Source organism: Notamacropus eugenii, chromosome 1 (genome assembly GCF_028372415.1).
Source record: "Notamacropus eugenii isolate mMacEug1 chromosome 1, mMacEug1.pri_v2, whole genome shotgun sequence".
In the NCBI taxonomy this organism is placed as follows: domain Eukaryota; kingdom Metazoa; phylum Chordata; class Mammalia; order Diprotodontia; family Macropodidae; genus Notamacropus; species Notamacropus eugenii.
Window position 1 is genome coordinate 181,769,517 of NC_092872.1, and position 15,286 is coordinate 181,784,802.

Consider the following 15,286-nt stretch of genomic DNA (forward strand, 5'->3'; position numbering starts at 1 on the left):
GGTGCAGAGAGTCACTGGAGTGTTCAGAGCTGACCTGGGCAGAAGGTGGCCGTTAGCAATATTATGGAGGGAGACTGGGAGGCTTCTAATATCTTAATTTGACTGTAATATAGCACTGGTTAGGACAACATCGTGTGAGATATACCTGTTTACTAGGTCAAGGAGACCCCCACTGTTGAAATGGATTTACACCTGACTCATCTGGGCTATAGAAATAATTACTTACAATATAGTAATGCCCCAAGCACCTGAAAGTCAGACTTCCAGAAGCTTGAATAACCCAGGACACAGCAGGGAATCCAGAAAAAGAAAAACAGCCATCAGAAAGTTCATATACTTTGTTCCCTAGGACGGTCCAGGAAGCGACCTTGGGCCCTGACTCAGATAACCATGTATAAAATACAGCAGCCAAAGTGGCAGTGGATGGCACAAGAGGAAGACAAAATTGATTCAGTCTCCCCATCTCTGAAAGGAAGATTTTGGCCTAGAAGAGTTATAAGATTGCTTTTCTCTGGAATTCTGGATGAATCATTGAATAGCTCTGGCCTTAAATCTAAAATAAGAGCTTGGAATTAGGTGATCTAAGTCAATAGGGTCAAATTCAAATAAAAATGGGGGTAGGAGAGCACTAAACTGTATGTTTAGTGGACCACATATTAGCTTAGAAAATCACTTATTAACATTATCCATGTCCTGCTGCATTTTTATGTATTTTGTTAATCTGGTTTGGGCTTTGCTTCGAGTGCTGCGGGTGCCATTCGCAGTGTATTTGACATTTCTGAGCTAAGGGCCTCTCTGGATCCAATTCTGTAGGACATTTGATTTTTGTCCTATCCTATCCCAGGTTTTCAGCAGAGGCAAATAGCCCAACAGAACACAAGAGCTACTCTGAATTGTAACTGTGTAATAACCCAGTACGGTCATTATTGTTCATGATAACCTTGAGTCAGTCACTGTGAAAAAAACTGAATTTGTTTTCAATTTAAATGCGTATAATTTCCCTGAGAAAGATGTCTATGAAAAATAGTTCATTATTTTTTGAAAGAGCTTCAGTTCTTAAGGAGAGGAGCTCCAGTTACATAGTGAATTTCTTTACGTGGACAGCTCTTTGCCCAATGCCTAATGATTAAGGTGTCACTGGTCCTCCCCACACAGGAAGCATGTGACATCAGGGCCCTTAAGAGAGGTGAAAGCCACTCATTCTCCAGGTAAAGATAAGGCTGACATGCACAGCCCCAGAAAGGGAAAGATTCTCTCCATGACTGAAAGCAAAAAATAGGGTTAAGAAATGGGGAGAAAACCCATAGAGTTGAGGGGACTGGTCTGTTCAGGGCAATGCTCATTACAGATCAGATCCTGCTGTGGCAGTGGGGTGTTGTGTGTGTGCACACTTGCATATGACTGTGGTGGGGATGTGTCTCATAGCACGTGAGTGAAAGAACCAGGTGTACTGGAAAGAACACAATTTTCGGAGTCAAGAAGGTTTTGAACCCCAGCTCTGTGATTTATTAGCTGTGGGGTCAGGTAAGAAATTCATTTTTCTGGGCCTTGGTTTTCTCATTTGTAAAACTGGAGGGGGTTGAACTAGATGATCTCAAAGGTTTCTCCCAGCTCTAAATCTGTGATCCCAAGTTTCTTGATTCCCAGCCAGGACTCTTCCCCTCTCCACCCCCCCCCCCCCCCCCATTCTTCCTCTGCATCAATGAGAGGTGGAAGTGAGAGGATATGCCCCTGAGGGGGCAAACCATAGCTATGGGGAAACTGACTAAAACAGAGGAAGGAGAGCGAGCACAGACCCTCCAAAGGGGCACAACGGTGCTCCCAAGCATGTGCATGCTTTGTGGACAGATGCATTAGCCTGGCCTGCTCTGACCCCTTGGATAGGAGGGATTCTGTGGGGCTTAATTGGAACCAGCAAGTCTGCTGCCCTGGCATTCCATGTGTGCTTGGTGAGTATGGAATTAATTGCCACATTGCTGCCAAAATAAAGTCTAATCGAAAATAATTAGTCAGGGCTAAGCGATTCAGGAGGAAAAGTCAACATTCAGCAGAGCACCTCTCAGTGGGAACAGAAAGAAGTAAAGTCCATGCAGCCCAGAGAGTGCGCCAGATGGAAGGTGGGGAAAGGTACTCTGAATCTCATCTTTGCCAAAGGCCATCTGTGTGTGACCCTCGGTCAGTCATTTCACCTCTGTGGGCCTCAGTTTCCTCCTTTATAAACTGAATGGGTAATTAGATTGGATTTGCGCTAAAGGCCCTTTTTCCAGATCTAAATCTGGGGTCCTTTGGTTTTACCCATTGAGATCCCACTTGTAAAATGGGAGCCTGGCACACAGTAGGGGCTTAATAAGTGATTATTCCATTTTACTACAATGCCCTATAGTCCCATGTTTGAGCTGAACGTCGCTTTTTCCGCAAGCCCAGTAGAGTAAGAAAAGGCTTCCTAGATTCCTTGTGTCAGATCTACACACCTGCTTCGAATTGATCCTGCCTACACATCCTACCTGAGTCAACGAGAACTAGCTAATAATAATACGAACATTTATGAAGTGTTTTAGGTTTTACCAATTTTACAGATGAGGAATTAGAAGCTGAGAAAAGTTAAATAACTAGTCCAGAGTCACAACTGGTCAGCAGCTGAGGCTAGATTTGAATTCAGGTCTTCTGGACTCCAAGTCCTGCATTCTCTTCACTACTCCACCCATCTGCCTCCTTAGTGCTCCTCCTACCTCTTCCTATAGTCATGGCTTGGGCTGGTCACTCTAGAATGGGATGAAGGCTGGGCTGACCACAGAAATGTTGTACGAGGCAGCCAGGTGATGCAGTAGATAGAGTACTGGACCTGGAATCAGGAAGACCTGAGTTCACATTCAACTTCAGACACTAGCTGTGTGATTCTGGGGCAAGTCACGGAACCCTTTGTCTGCCTCAGTTTCCTCATCTGTAAAGTGGGGATAACGATAGTATATACCTTCTGGGTTGTTGTGAGAATAAAATGAGATGGACACTGCATCCTCTGAGATCCCCTCCAACTCTCAGATTCTGTGTATTGACTCTTTTCCTCAACAAGACTCATTAAAGAGGTTTGAAATGGAGGAGCTCCAGTTAGTGAAGTCCTTCTTGGAGTCTTGTAGCTGTGTGTTCCCTCCCTCTCAGCTTCTGCAGAGCTGCTCGTTCCTAATGGTTGTTGTGCTCTCTCAGCTTTCCCGATCTCTGTCCTACTGCTGTGTTTTGGCTTGGCGCTGCCCCTCATTCTTGGGGGTGACCTGATAATCTGGAACCTGTATCTCTCTTTCTAAAGATGGGCAGTAACTCCCCAGACTTGTGCATATAGTTTCCCTGCTTCCATCACCATCCATCCTTTACATTGAAGAGTTAGGGATCTCCAAGCAAATGCTTCAGTGAACCAGATGAGTTTCCTATTTAGCGTTAAGTGGCAAATCTTTCTCTAATATAATCCCTTAATTTTTATGTTTTGTAAGCATAACCATTATAAATTGTATTTTCCTGACTGGGGCTCACTTATACATTCACCATGGATAAATATATTAGGTCCTTTGAAATGAGCTGCCTTCTGCAAGGGCCTTTGGTATTTGAATACATTTCAATTTCAAATAGCCCACCTGGGTAGGAGAGTTATGCCACTGGTTTCTGAATGCTGTTTCAGACTCTTTCTTATTCTCAATATTCTTCTATTCTCACAACTTCCTCCCCTGAAGGAAAAGGCCCAGGGATAGTGTCTACCAGGATTCTTTATCCCAGAGTCCTGTTCTAGTGAGGGGAAGCATTTAGTTTGCTGCACTGAACTCTACTCAGTCAAGATTAAGATTCCAACCTCTGATGTTGTGTCACTTATGTGACCTTGGTTAAGTCACTTAACCTCCTTGGGCCTCAGTTTCCTCATCTGTAAAATGAGTAAATTAATACTAGATTGGCCTCTGAGGTTCCTTAAGATTCTTGATTTAGGATCCTAATGTCTTGCCTGCTCCCGTGGGCTGTCCCCGGAATCCATGGCCTGACTCAGCAGGGACAAAGGTCATCTGAAGAAGACTTATATGCTTATGTGTTGATAGAGAAGTTCATACCTTTCTGGGGGCAGAGTCCAACAGCTTACTTCCTGCTCCATATCACTTTCTCTGTATCCTAAGAGTCAGAGTGGCCAGATGAGGAAGGTGACCACTCATAAATGTGGGTCCCTAATTATTCCTCTGTGTCTGAGGAACCCTGGCCAGTAGGGCCTTTTCCTACAGTTCATTCTTAACAGTTAACTTTATTACTGGTATATATTTTTCTGGGTGAAATACAAAGGCCTTTGAACTAAGCCCATGTATGCACCATCCACATTTCTAGAGCCTAGTAAACACTCTGGCGGGACACTTGAGATGTCCAGTCTAAATGTTTATGTCTACCAGGCTTGGTGGCTACAGATGTCTTTATTTAGGTTGAGAATACAGTGGGCTTCTGAGTGATAAATCCTCCAGCCAGGGCCCCAGAGTTTCACAGCTAGAATTCTCTCTCCATGACCCAACCTTTTAAGAATATGTTAAGTTAGCAACTATGTCCAGCACCGTTGGCAATGCTTCCAGGAACATGGAGACCTCTAGCCTTTGACAGTTGTGAACTGACAGAACCAAAATCCATTCCCCACCTACAGTCTAGCTCCCCCCAGTCCTGTGAGTGGCAGATACACACAAATCCTATACCGTGCGAAGGAAAAGAGGAACAAAGAGCCAGCAAACTCAAGTCCTAGTCCTGACCCCATCACAAATGAGCTACGGCACTCTGGATAGTGATAAAATATGGGAGTTAAAGTCAAACATTCTGTTGTAGTTGTTTAGTCATTTTTCATTTGTGTCCAACTCTTCGTGACCCCGTTTGGGTTTTTTTGGCAAAGCTAGATCCTGGAGTGGTTTGCCATTTTCTTCTCCAGCTCATTTTATAGATAAGAAAACAAAGGCAAATAGAGTGAAGTGACTTGCCCAGGGTCACACAGCTAATGAATGAGGTCAGGCTTGAATTCAGGAAGATGAGTCTTCAGTCACAGAGTCAGAAATAACTGGCTTTAAATCTTGCTTTTTATACTTACTAGCTGTGTGATCCTGGAAAAGTCATTTAACTTCTCCATGCCTCAGTTTCCTCATTAGTAAAGTGAGAAAGTTGGACTACACAGTCTCATCCAACTCAGATAATCTGTGATTCTGACTGGCTAACTCTTTGAAAGGCAGAGACCTAGACTTTAGGCTCTCTCTGCTACTTCACTATTAACTAATTCTGAGACCTTGGAGAGTCAATTTCCTTCTCTGAGTCCCAAGTTCCATCTTTGATAAAATGAGAGGTTTGGACCAAATGATTTCTATGGTCCCTTCTGAATCTAATACACTATGATTCTTAAGTAAGAGGGGAAAAATAAAATAAAATACCAACCAGACTGGATTCTCTGCGTGGTGGGGGCCTTGTCCTTAGATTTGGGGAACCTGGAACAAGAAAGAAATCCTTAGAAATCTAAATAAGACAACGAGCATCTTCTGTACCCCAGCCTAACCTCTCCCCTTCCTCTCATCCTGAAATAGGGCAAGAAAAGAGGACACTGAGAAGCCCCTACTCTGGGCTGGGACTAAAGAAACTGACTTTTCTCCAAATTTCAAACACTAACTTGGACTGGGAGACAGAAGCAAATTAGCCTTTCCCTGGTCTCTGGTACCAATCCAATCCCTCAGCACAGAGACCCTGCTTGCTAAAAAGCTAGAAGAAGCCATGGGTGGAAGGAGTTAGATGTTTGTTCTGTGAAGTTTGTATTCAAAGGGCTGCACTTGAGGACCTAGAGGGGGCCACATGTGACCTTGAGGCTGCAGGTTCCCCACCCCTGGTTTAGATTATTCCTTAATTCCTACAAAGAACTGCAACAACGATAACAATTATGCCAATAATAATAATAAGCAATGCAGATGTGGCAAACGCTTTATGCTTTGTACATTTTATCTCACTGGAGCCCAGAAACCACAGGGATCATTATCCCCTTTTCATGGATGAGAAAATCTGAGCCCCAACCACATGAAGTGACCTTCCCAAAGCTACTCCCAGTAGAACTAGGACTCAAACCTAGGTTTTCTCATTGGAAAACCAAGGCTGTTTCCATTTTTTATGCAGTCAAGTGCTTGTGGAAGTGCTTTCTTCACATGACAGAAAAGGAAGGAGCCACAGGGTCCAGAAGCCTTCCGAGAATAAAATAAAGGTTTGCCATGAAGCTCTTGTGATCTCAGTGGGCAATTCTGATCAGGAATTAGGAGGCCAGGGTTTGGATACTGGTTCTTAACCTTGGAAAAGTCACTTAACTTTTCTGAGAATCAGTTTTCTCATCTATAAAATGGAGAGAATGATCCTGCCCAGATGTTCTCATAGGATGCGTGTTCATCCTTCATTGCCGAAGAAGACCATACCATCAGAGAAGTAATGACATGACTTGCACTTGACTTTGTTTTGAGCGAGGAAGGGCTGCGCAGGTGAGGTGTTATGTGGATTAAATATGATAGTCTATCCATCTATCTATCTAGATATGAGATATATCTACATCTATTGATGGATACCTCATCACATTTAATATACATAACATATATATATAGATAGATATAGATATAGTTCCTAATATTTAATTCCTATGACTATTAGAGCTTAAAATTGCAATAATATTTTTGGGACACAGTGTGTGTCTCCTTTGACAACTGCAGGTGCTGAAAAAGCATAGGGGCCCATTCTTTCTCTTTTCTTCTGTATGTTCTCTCCTTTTGTAGTTCAATAGGCCTAAAGAACGTGATACCAAGACCAAGGGTATTAGTAAGGACCGTTAGTAACTAGTAGTTAGTAACTATTATGTATTATGGGAAAACTGAAGCAGCAAAATGTGACTAAAGCTGTAGACCTCCGTTCCCTCCTTTGTAAAATGAGGAGGTCAGTCTAGGTGACTTCGAAGACCCCCCAGCACTATGATCTCCCTATCATCCTACTATTTCAACATCCACAAGGCAAGGAACAAAGGGTTTTGCTTTTTTCTGGGCCGTGTCTGCTTCCCAAATTTCCAGAATGAAGTCCTCCACACCTTACCCCAAACCCTTCCAAATCACTCCTTCATGACTTGACTGCTGTGAAGTCCTTTCCTGCCTCAAATATTGGGCAGCTTGGGCCTTCCTGACATTTATCCCTCTACTTGGGCTGTTCCTTGTTATGGGACTGTAGCCAGGGCTCCCCAGAGAAGATGGCAAGTGCTAAGGGAATGCACCTCCAATGTTTAGAACATGCGTCTTCATGGAAAACATGCTGCCTTCAGGAAGGAGCCTCTCATTGACGCCAGCATGCAAAACCCATGGCAGACCCTCACACAATCATGTGGCTTCAGTTGTAAGAGTTAGACATTCTCTCTCTCTCTCTCTCTCTCTCACACACACTCTCACACACACACACACACACACACACACACACACACACACACACACACACACACAGAGAAAGAGAAATAATACTCCTCTTTCTTTCTCTGTAGGGATGTAGTTATCTGTCGGCCACAAAAATAGGATGAGACAGAAGTGACCAGCTCACTGTCGACAGGCCATTCACTTGGAGCTACTGCTCTAGCAGGGGGTGGATTCATCTAGCCATCTACATTCTCTTGTTCAGACCCTTTTATGAACAAGGTCATATGGTTGGATAGGGTGAGAGGGCAGTCTGTTTCTAGGGTTAGGGGTTCTTCTGGGGTCAGGATTAGGGGTCGTTCTGTAGCTAAGATTAGGAGGTCAGTCTCTGATTGGGATTGGGGAGGGTCTGAGTGAAGTTAGGGAACAGAGTGAAGTTCAAAGTTCATTCAAAGATGAAACCAAAGGCCTTGGTTCCCCTAGGTGTATGTTCTTGCCTGAGAGTAATGACCATGGCAGAAGCAAAGGGAAAGGGAAGGGAGCAAGTGTCTTACTGATCTGTGCCCTTTGGGGTGCGATTCTGGCCACAGCTGGGGATCCCTGTGCCAGTTTTGAGCCTGGCTTCTCTGGAGTGCCCGCTGTGTTGCCATTGGCAGTGCTACAGAGGATGGGCAGGCTGATCTCTTTCTTGGTGACGGGGGCCTCAGGGCCCTCGCTGTCAGCGGGTGCCTCCTTGTCAGCAGATGCCTTCTTGTTCAACAGGTTGCTGATCTCCATGATGTTACCGATGATCTCCACTGGGCCTGTCAGGTTCTTCTTCCGAGCGGGGAGGTCATCCTTGGCTTTTTTCAGGTATGAGGCTGGTGCCCAGCCTTCTTTTCCCAGATACCTGTGGCAAGGAGAGCACTAAAGTTAACATACGTAAGGCTCGATGTCTTCAAATTGGGCCCCCATGCATCCCGCCTTCATGCCTCTGTCCCACCCCAGTTCCTATCTGGACAGCCTAAGTCCAAGGCTGATTTCCCCTAGCTCTGCCCCTTCCATCCTTCTGTCATTACCAGAGCAAAACTCCGTTCTCGTTCAGATCCAAGGAAACAGTTACAAATAACAACTGTGAAAACTTACAAAAAACAAACATAGTAGCCAAATCCCTCTTCTGATTCTTTCTTCATGTGCCTTTTATCCCCCAAACCAGAGAGATATGGGAGCTAAAAATGAGACCCCATGTTTTGTAAAGCTTGGTTGTCTGGAAGATAGCATTGGCGATGGCCATTTAAATGCAGCTTATGTAAAAATTCTCCACAATGGCCACATCCTCCTGCCTTACAGTGGTCCAGAGGATAGAGGATGGGTAAGATCTGAGTTCAAATCCCCCCTCTGACCTTTATTGGCTACATAACCAAGGGATCATAGAATCACAGTTTTAGAGTTAGAGGAAATCTTAGAGGTCATCAAGGTCAATACCCTCATTTTTCAGATAAGGAAACTGAAGTAGAGAGCAGTAAATGACTGGCTCAGGGTCACATAGCTAATAAGTATTTGAGGCAGGAACTGCACCTAGGTCTTCCAGACTACAAATCTAGGACTCTATTACAATGGTAAGTTAATAAAATTTCTTTGTGCTTCAGTTTCCTAGACAATGGCACATTTGACTGGTCTGTAAAATTTTACTACTGAAGATCTTTTTTTCTTAAAAAAATCTATAAACTTTCCAAAACCTCAATTTCTCCTCTTTGTGTTCTGTTCCAACCCCTCCCCCTGCCCTGCTGAAAGACAGTGGTTGCAAGGGGAAGAATGGTCACCAGTAGAAAACTGAAATATTTGACTGGTTCACAATACAGTTCAGCTTAGAAAACAAGGAGACTCTCCCAGTTCTAACTTTCCATGATTCCATGATTCTAGAGTGTTATGATTTTAAAATTTGAGCAACCTATTGAATGTGATTTTCCCTGTGAGTAAAAGTTGTGGTCAAAGGGAAGCTATAAAAAGACCCCCTTTTGGGCAGTCCCAGGGACCCCCCACCCCCACCCCCAAAGCTCTCCTAATCCATTGGCCCACTGCCACAGGAAGATGAGGCGAGAGCACTGACTTCACTAGGGGACCCAGACAACAACATATCAGCTGTCTAGACTGGCTGGGCCAAGTAATCAATCATTCATTCTTGCAGAGTGCATGAGAAGGCTCCTCAGCTTAGTGCAGTATGCACAGAGATTGAAGTCTGAGGACTTGAGTTCAAATGCCAACTCTGCTGGTTACTTGCTCTATCGCTTTGGGAAGTCACTCCTGGGCCAACTCTCCCCCCACCCCCACTTCAGTTTCCTGATTTATAAAATAAGGGAGTTGGACTTGATGATTTCTAAGGTTCCTTCTAACACCCTGAGAGCTAATGCTGTCCTTAAGACAGTGGGGAGGTGATGCTCTCAGGCCAGAAGCCCACCGCCTCCTGCCACCATTCTAAATCACAGAGAAAAAGACTAGAAAAAAGGGGAGTAACAGTGAAGGGAAAGAAGAAAGCAAACATTTATTAATCACCTACTATATGCTAGGCACGATGCTAAGCACTTTATGAATACTATCTGATCCTTATAACAATCCTGAGAGTTAGGTGCCATTATAATCTTATTTTAGAGTTGAGGAAAACAAGGCAGAGTAGCAGCAAGTGTCTGAGGCTAGATTCCTAATTCCAGTCCAGTGCTCTATCCAATATACCAGTCGACTTACTTCTAGGACAGAAACATGAAAGGCTGACAAGAAGGAGAGAGATTCTCTAGTTTCCCTCTTGTTCCATCTTGTTATTTTGGACTTTTTTGGGAGGGAATCTGTAGGGACTCAGGCGTCCTTCAGGACTCTATAAAAATACTTTTGCTCTAGTTTCCCCAGCATGAAGGATCCAGAGTCACATGATTCTCTCTAGGTTTCTGAGTCAAGGTAAAAGGTATGAGGCTAGGCTTTTAGTAGACAGCAAGGCATGCTGGGCATCTGTGCCTTCCTATATCACCAGAAGAGGTTTTCCCTCTGCAGACAGGGAGACTTCAGGGCATAGCCATGACATAGCACAACAAGAGCTCCTGGGTACAACAAACTATCTGGGACTGGAGATTTCTGAAGCCATGACCCATCTCCCATCTCTCACACATCTTCCTCAAGCACTATTCCTAACATGCTGCTCTCCTGCTCAAAAGCTTTCACAGGTTTCTCTTTTTAAAAATGCGCATGGTCCTGGGAAGTCTGAGCTCTCTGGTCATTCCTAATTGGGCTGACAGACTTGGGTTGATTGATATGATCGCTTCGGTCTTTTCTCATCACTGCTACCAAGCCCAGCTGTCATACTAAGGGAACTGGGGGCAAGGGGAGGGAGAAGGAGAGAGAGTAGGTAAGTGCTCATAGAAGGCATTAGGAATGATTGGGAGTGCACAGGGAATCATCCAGATCATTTTTTGTCTATGGAGAGAGGCTGGGGGAGTGGGTGGAGAGGGAAAGAAGAGCAAGTCTGGGTGGGGTCTTGAGTAAGTGACCTGGGGCCCAGAGGAACATGCAAGGGACATTGATAGAGAAGTACAGAAAGGGAGGTGGGAAGAGCCAAGAACCAACTGACCATTTTCAAAATGTTGCTTCCTACAAAGGTGGGGGTGGGGGTGGGGGTGGAATGTATTTCTTCTTTCTCCTCTCACCTGTACCACATATCCTTCTGCTTTTAGGTCCTAGAATTTGGGCCCATGTTAGGAGTAGTATTGCTTAGCTCCAGTAGGAGATTATAAACTTTGTGAATTGGCCCAGGGAACTGAACCACCAGCTGCCTCCAAGGAAGTCGATGCTCTGTCTCAATGGACGTCTTTGAATAGAGGGGAATTCTAGTATTGACAAGGAAGTTGGAAAAGAGAATATCAACTCTGGTATGCAATGAGAAAAGTTCCAAATAACAGACATACTTCTGAAGCACAGTCCATTCCTAAGTTGGAGAAGGCCTCTCTGGGACTATTTAATGGAAGGAAAGAAGCTGGTGTAAAGCAAGGGGAGGAGGGAGCCTTTCCACCTCTTCTAAAATATAGGCTAAATGAAAGTAGTAATGCTAAATTAATCTATGGCACAGGTACAGGATTTAATTGCCACCCAAATGCCTTTCCCATCCATGATCTCGCTCAGGCTCACAAGAGCCCTGGGATGACGTTCAGACAGACTGAAGGGCAGTACTATGGTTAGTCACAAGGTCCTCTGCCTGGGATGGGCCAGGCTGGAAGAGAGAGTGAAAAAGGGGGATGCCTCAAGACTGGGGGCCTTAGCTGTTGCTAGACAGCAGAATCAGTACATGAAGTAGAGATCAAAATACAGAGGAAGGCTAGGAAAGGAAACAAGCATTTATTAAGTACCTATTACAGGCACTGTGCTAAGTACTTTACAAATTTTGTCTCCTGTGATCTTTGAAACAACCCTGGGAGGTAAGCGCATTTTTATCCTCATTTTATAGGAGTAAGCCCCAGGGCAGTAGGGAAAGAGGGTAAGATCATCTTGGGAAATCTCAGAACAAAGCATGTTCAAACTCAACGGGATCTTAGAGATTATGCAGTTCAACCTTTTCACTTTATGTAGGAGGAAACTGAACGCCAGAGAAGGGGAAGTGATTGGTCCAAGGCTGTGCAGAGTGAGAAGCAGAACTGGAACCAGGAGTCAGGTCTCCTGAGGTCAAGGCTGGGCCTCTTCTCAACACAGCCTGAAGGTTCCAGGGAAAGAGAGACAGTCACAGGCACCCTGCAGAGGCATTTGCCCTCGTATATATGGCTTTGGCATTTAAAGCCTGAAATCTATAGGCCTCTAGAGACAGAAAGACACAGGCAGGGAAGGGAGAGGGCCAGTCTTTCCCAGGCTCCCTAATAGTCTGGTCTAAGCTGTTCAGGCCTGGGGACCCTTGTCCCACCTTGTGGAAGGCCATCTAAGAGACCACATTTATGTTCAACATGTTGGAATTCTGTAGTGGAACGCACCTTGAGTAAGGTTAAAGACATTTGAGTTTGAATCCTGTCTGTCTTTATATGCACTGGGGCAAATTATTTGGCTACTCTGAACCTCAATTTTCTCATATGTCAAATGGGAATAATTCCTGCTTTCCTATCTCATAGGAGTGTGGTAATGGAAAGTTATGGATATGAAGTAATGGAAATGAAAACTCTTGGAAAAATAAAGCATTATAAAAATGTCAGGTATTACTTTTCCTGTCAACTGTAATAATAATACTGTTGGAACAGGAAAGTTTTTGCTTCCCCAAAAAGCTTCCTGATCACTGGCATATAAGAACCTGGGACAGGAAAATATGAAAGGTTGTTATGGCCATTTATGTCGACACTCACTTCCATGTTTGAGCTCAGGGACCCTAAATTAATAGTATTAGTTTGAGCTTCTGACATCAGAGGTTCCATCACAAGCAGGCCTGGCTTGGTTTCTATGCCCATGGTCAAATGGTCAAACTACTTGGCATCAGTGACAGGTTACAGAAAGGAAGGATGGGCCACACCAGAGATGATCACAAGCATCCGTGGGAGGCCTTGGTTAACAGTCAGTCTGAGGCCAGGTTTAGGGTAAATCTGTGGCTGAGATTAGTGACTAGCCTGAGTTCAGGATTAAAAGTCAGCCTACAATCAGTTTAAGGGTTAGTCGGAAGCCAGTGGTAGGGGTTCAACCTATGGCAGAGATTAGGGGGTAAGTATGGTTATGAATTAGGGGTTAGTCCATGGCTGGAGTTAAAGTCTAGAGTAGGTACAAGATTTGGAAGTCAGTCTGTGACCACGTAAGGGTTGGCTGAGAAATTCAGCACATAACATAAAAACGCACAGGAGTTAACCCAAACAGACACAGGGAAACCTTGCTAAAGATTTCAGACCTGGATCCCTACTCACAGAAGTGTCCAGTTCTGTTCAAGCATCCCTATCTAAGGATCCTGAATAGAACTTGGACTGTTAAAACTGGAAGGTAATTTAGAGATCATAGAGTACAATATTCATTTTACCGTGGAGGAAACTGAGGTCCATCCACATGGCTGAATTAGAATGAGGACTGAGGTTTCCTTCTCTTGGCCCCAGGCCTTAAAACGTATTTTTGCCTCCAGTGACAAAGGTAAATACTGAGCAAAGACAGGCTGGAAATTCAGAAGCGCCTCTGTGCATCTGATCTGGACTCGGACTCCACATCTGCTTTCCAGCTCGAGAGCCCTGGAATCCCTCCAGAGATGGAGGAAACTGGGGGAAAAAGGAGTGAGATGGAGCAACAGACAGGAAATGAGGATGAACACAGAGCCTGGAATGTCGGGAAATCATATTTAAGGGGGCCCAAGTCAGCATTCTTAAGGTGGAACAGATCTTTGTAGGACAGACCTAGGGTACACAGGAGCTGCCAGGGAGATATTGTCCCATCTAGCTCCCTCATTTTATAGATGGGAAAACACGGCTGACACAGAGAAGAGGAAAAGGTCACACAGTAAGTCAAAGAGAATCTAGAAATGGAAATAGAATCTAGATAAGGACCCTGCTTCTGAATCCTTCAGATGGTATGAGGTTCCTTCTTAAGCTTGAGCCTGGTGCTGGAGGGAGAGGAGATTGGAATGTATCTACATCAGGGTCACAGGTGTGGTGATTGATATCTTAGAGAACAGGGGAATGGGAAAAAGTTTAGAGATAGCTGGCTGAGGAAAGAAAGTAACAGCAGCCAATATTGACAAAGTACCTACTATGTGCTACACACTGTAGTGTAAGCACTTCACCATTATTTTCTCATTTGATCCTCCCAACAACCCTGGAAGGTAGGTGTTGCTAATATCCTCATTTTACAAATGAAGACACTGAGGCAAACAGAGGGTAAGTGACTTGTCCAGGATCACACAGCCAGTAAGTCTCTGAGGTCACACTGGAACTCACATTAGATCAAAGGCTATCTATTCTGACTGTTTCTCAGTTTTACCAATGAGCAAACTAGGCCCAGGGTGGAGAAAAGACTTCCCCAAGGTCACACAGTAAGTACCAGAGCAGCTCTGGGGTCAGGTGACCTGGGTCCAAATCTGCCTCTGATATTAATGCCAGAGCCTGGAGAGCAGGGGTGGATAGCACATATCTTTGTGTTAAATTCGGATTCTACCAGGCCAGAGAAGCTAGGCCAGAGGTGGGGAACCTGTGGCCTTGAGGCCACATGTGGTCTTCTAGGTCCTAGGTCCTTTTAACTGAGTCCAAGTTTTACAAAATAAATCCTTTTATTAAGGGGATTTGTCCTGTGAAGTTTGGATTAGTCGAAGGGCTACACCTGAGGACCTAGAGGGCCACATGTGGGCTCAAGGCCACAGGTTCCCCAGTCCTGAACTAAGCTTCTTTTAGGTCAAGAGTTCTGGACCTTGTTTTTGTCACGGTCTTGTTGGACAGTCTGCTGATGCCCTGAGTCCCTTCTCAGAATAATGTTTTTAGTGCAGAAAATGAAATACAAAGGACTACAGAGGAGGCTGGAGACTAGTTGAAAATAAATATGTAATTGTTTTTCCCTTTCCAAATTTATGGACCCTTGAAATTGAACAGATCTTGGGTGAGGGGCAGGGGGCGGTTGTCCATGGCCTCAGGTTAAGAACCACTGTTTTAGGTTGAGTATTACTTCAGGTTCTAGGCCCACCGACCCACTGTTAGTTCTCACTATCTTGCGCTTGGTAAGCGTTCCACAAATATCTCTTGAGTTGTACTGAAGGCAGCTACAGCACAGTGGAAAGGACATGGACTGAGAAATCAGGAAACTTGGGTTCCAGGAGGAAGTTCTTCCTACCAGCTGCCTTCATAAATGCATGAATTCATACCAGTAGCTGAGCGAGAGTGCGCATGGCTCAGAACAAGCAGTCCCCACTGCCAGGAACACAATTCTAA

The 15,286-nt window shown here is 44.6% G+C and overlaps 1 protein-coding gene across 5 annotated transcripts in view; it reads right to left on the reverse strand.

The window, feature by feature from the left end:
* SH3PXD2A (SH3 and PX domains 2A) overlaps nucleotides 1-15,286 on the reverse strand; it is a 351,604-nt gene that overhangs the window by 15,917 nt on the left and 320,401 nt on the right. For all 5 annotated transcript variants that reach the window (XM_072621444.1, XM_072621442.1, XM_072621441.1 and 2 more), the window contains 2 exons: nucleotides 7,958-8,292; nucleotides 5,425-5,474 (listed from right to left, as the gene is read on the reverse strand). In XM_072621444.1, the coding sequence (XP_072477545.1) occupies nucleotides 5,425-5,474; nucleotides 7,958-8,292 (385 nt within the window). The remainder of the gene's footprint in view (nucleotides 1-5,424; nucleotides 5,475-7,957; nucleotides 8,293-15,286) is intronic.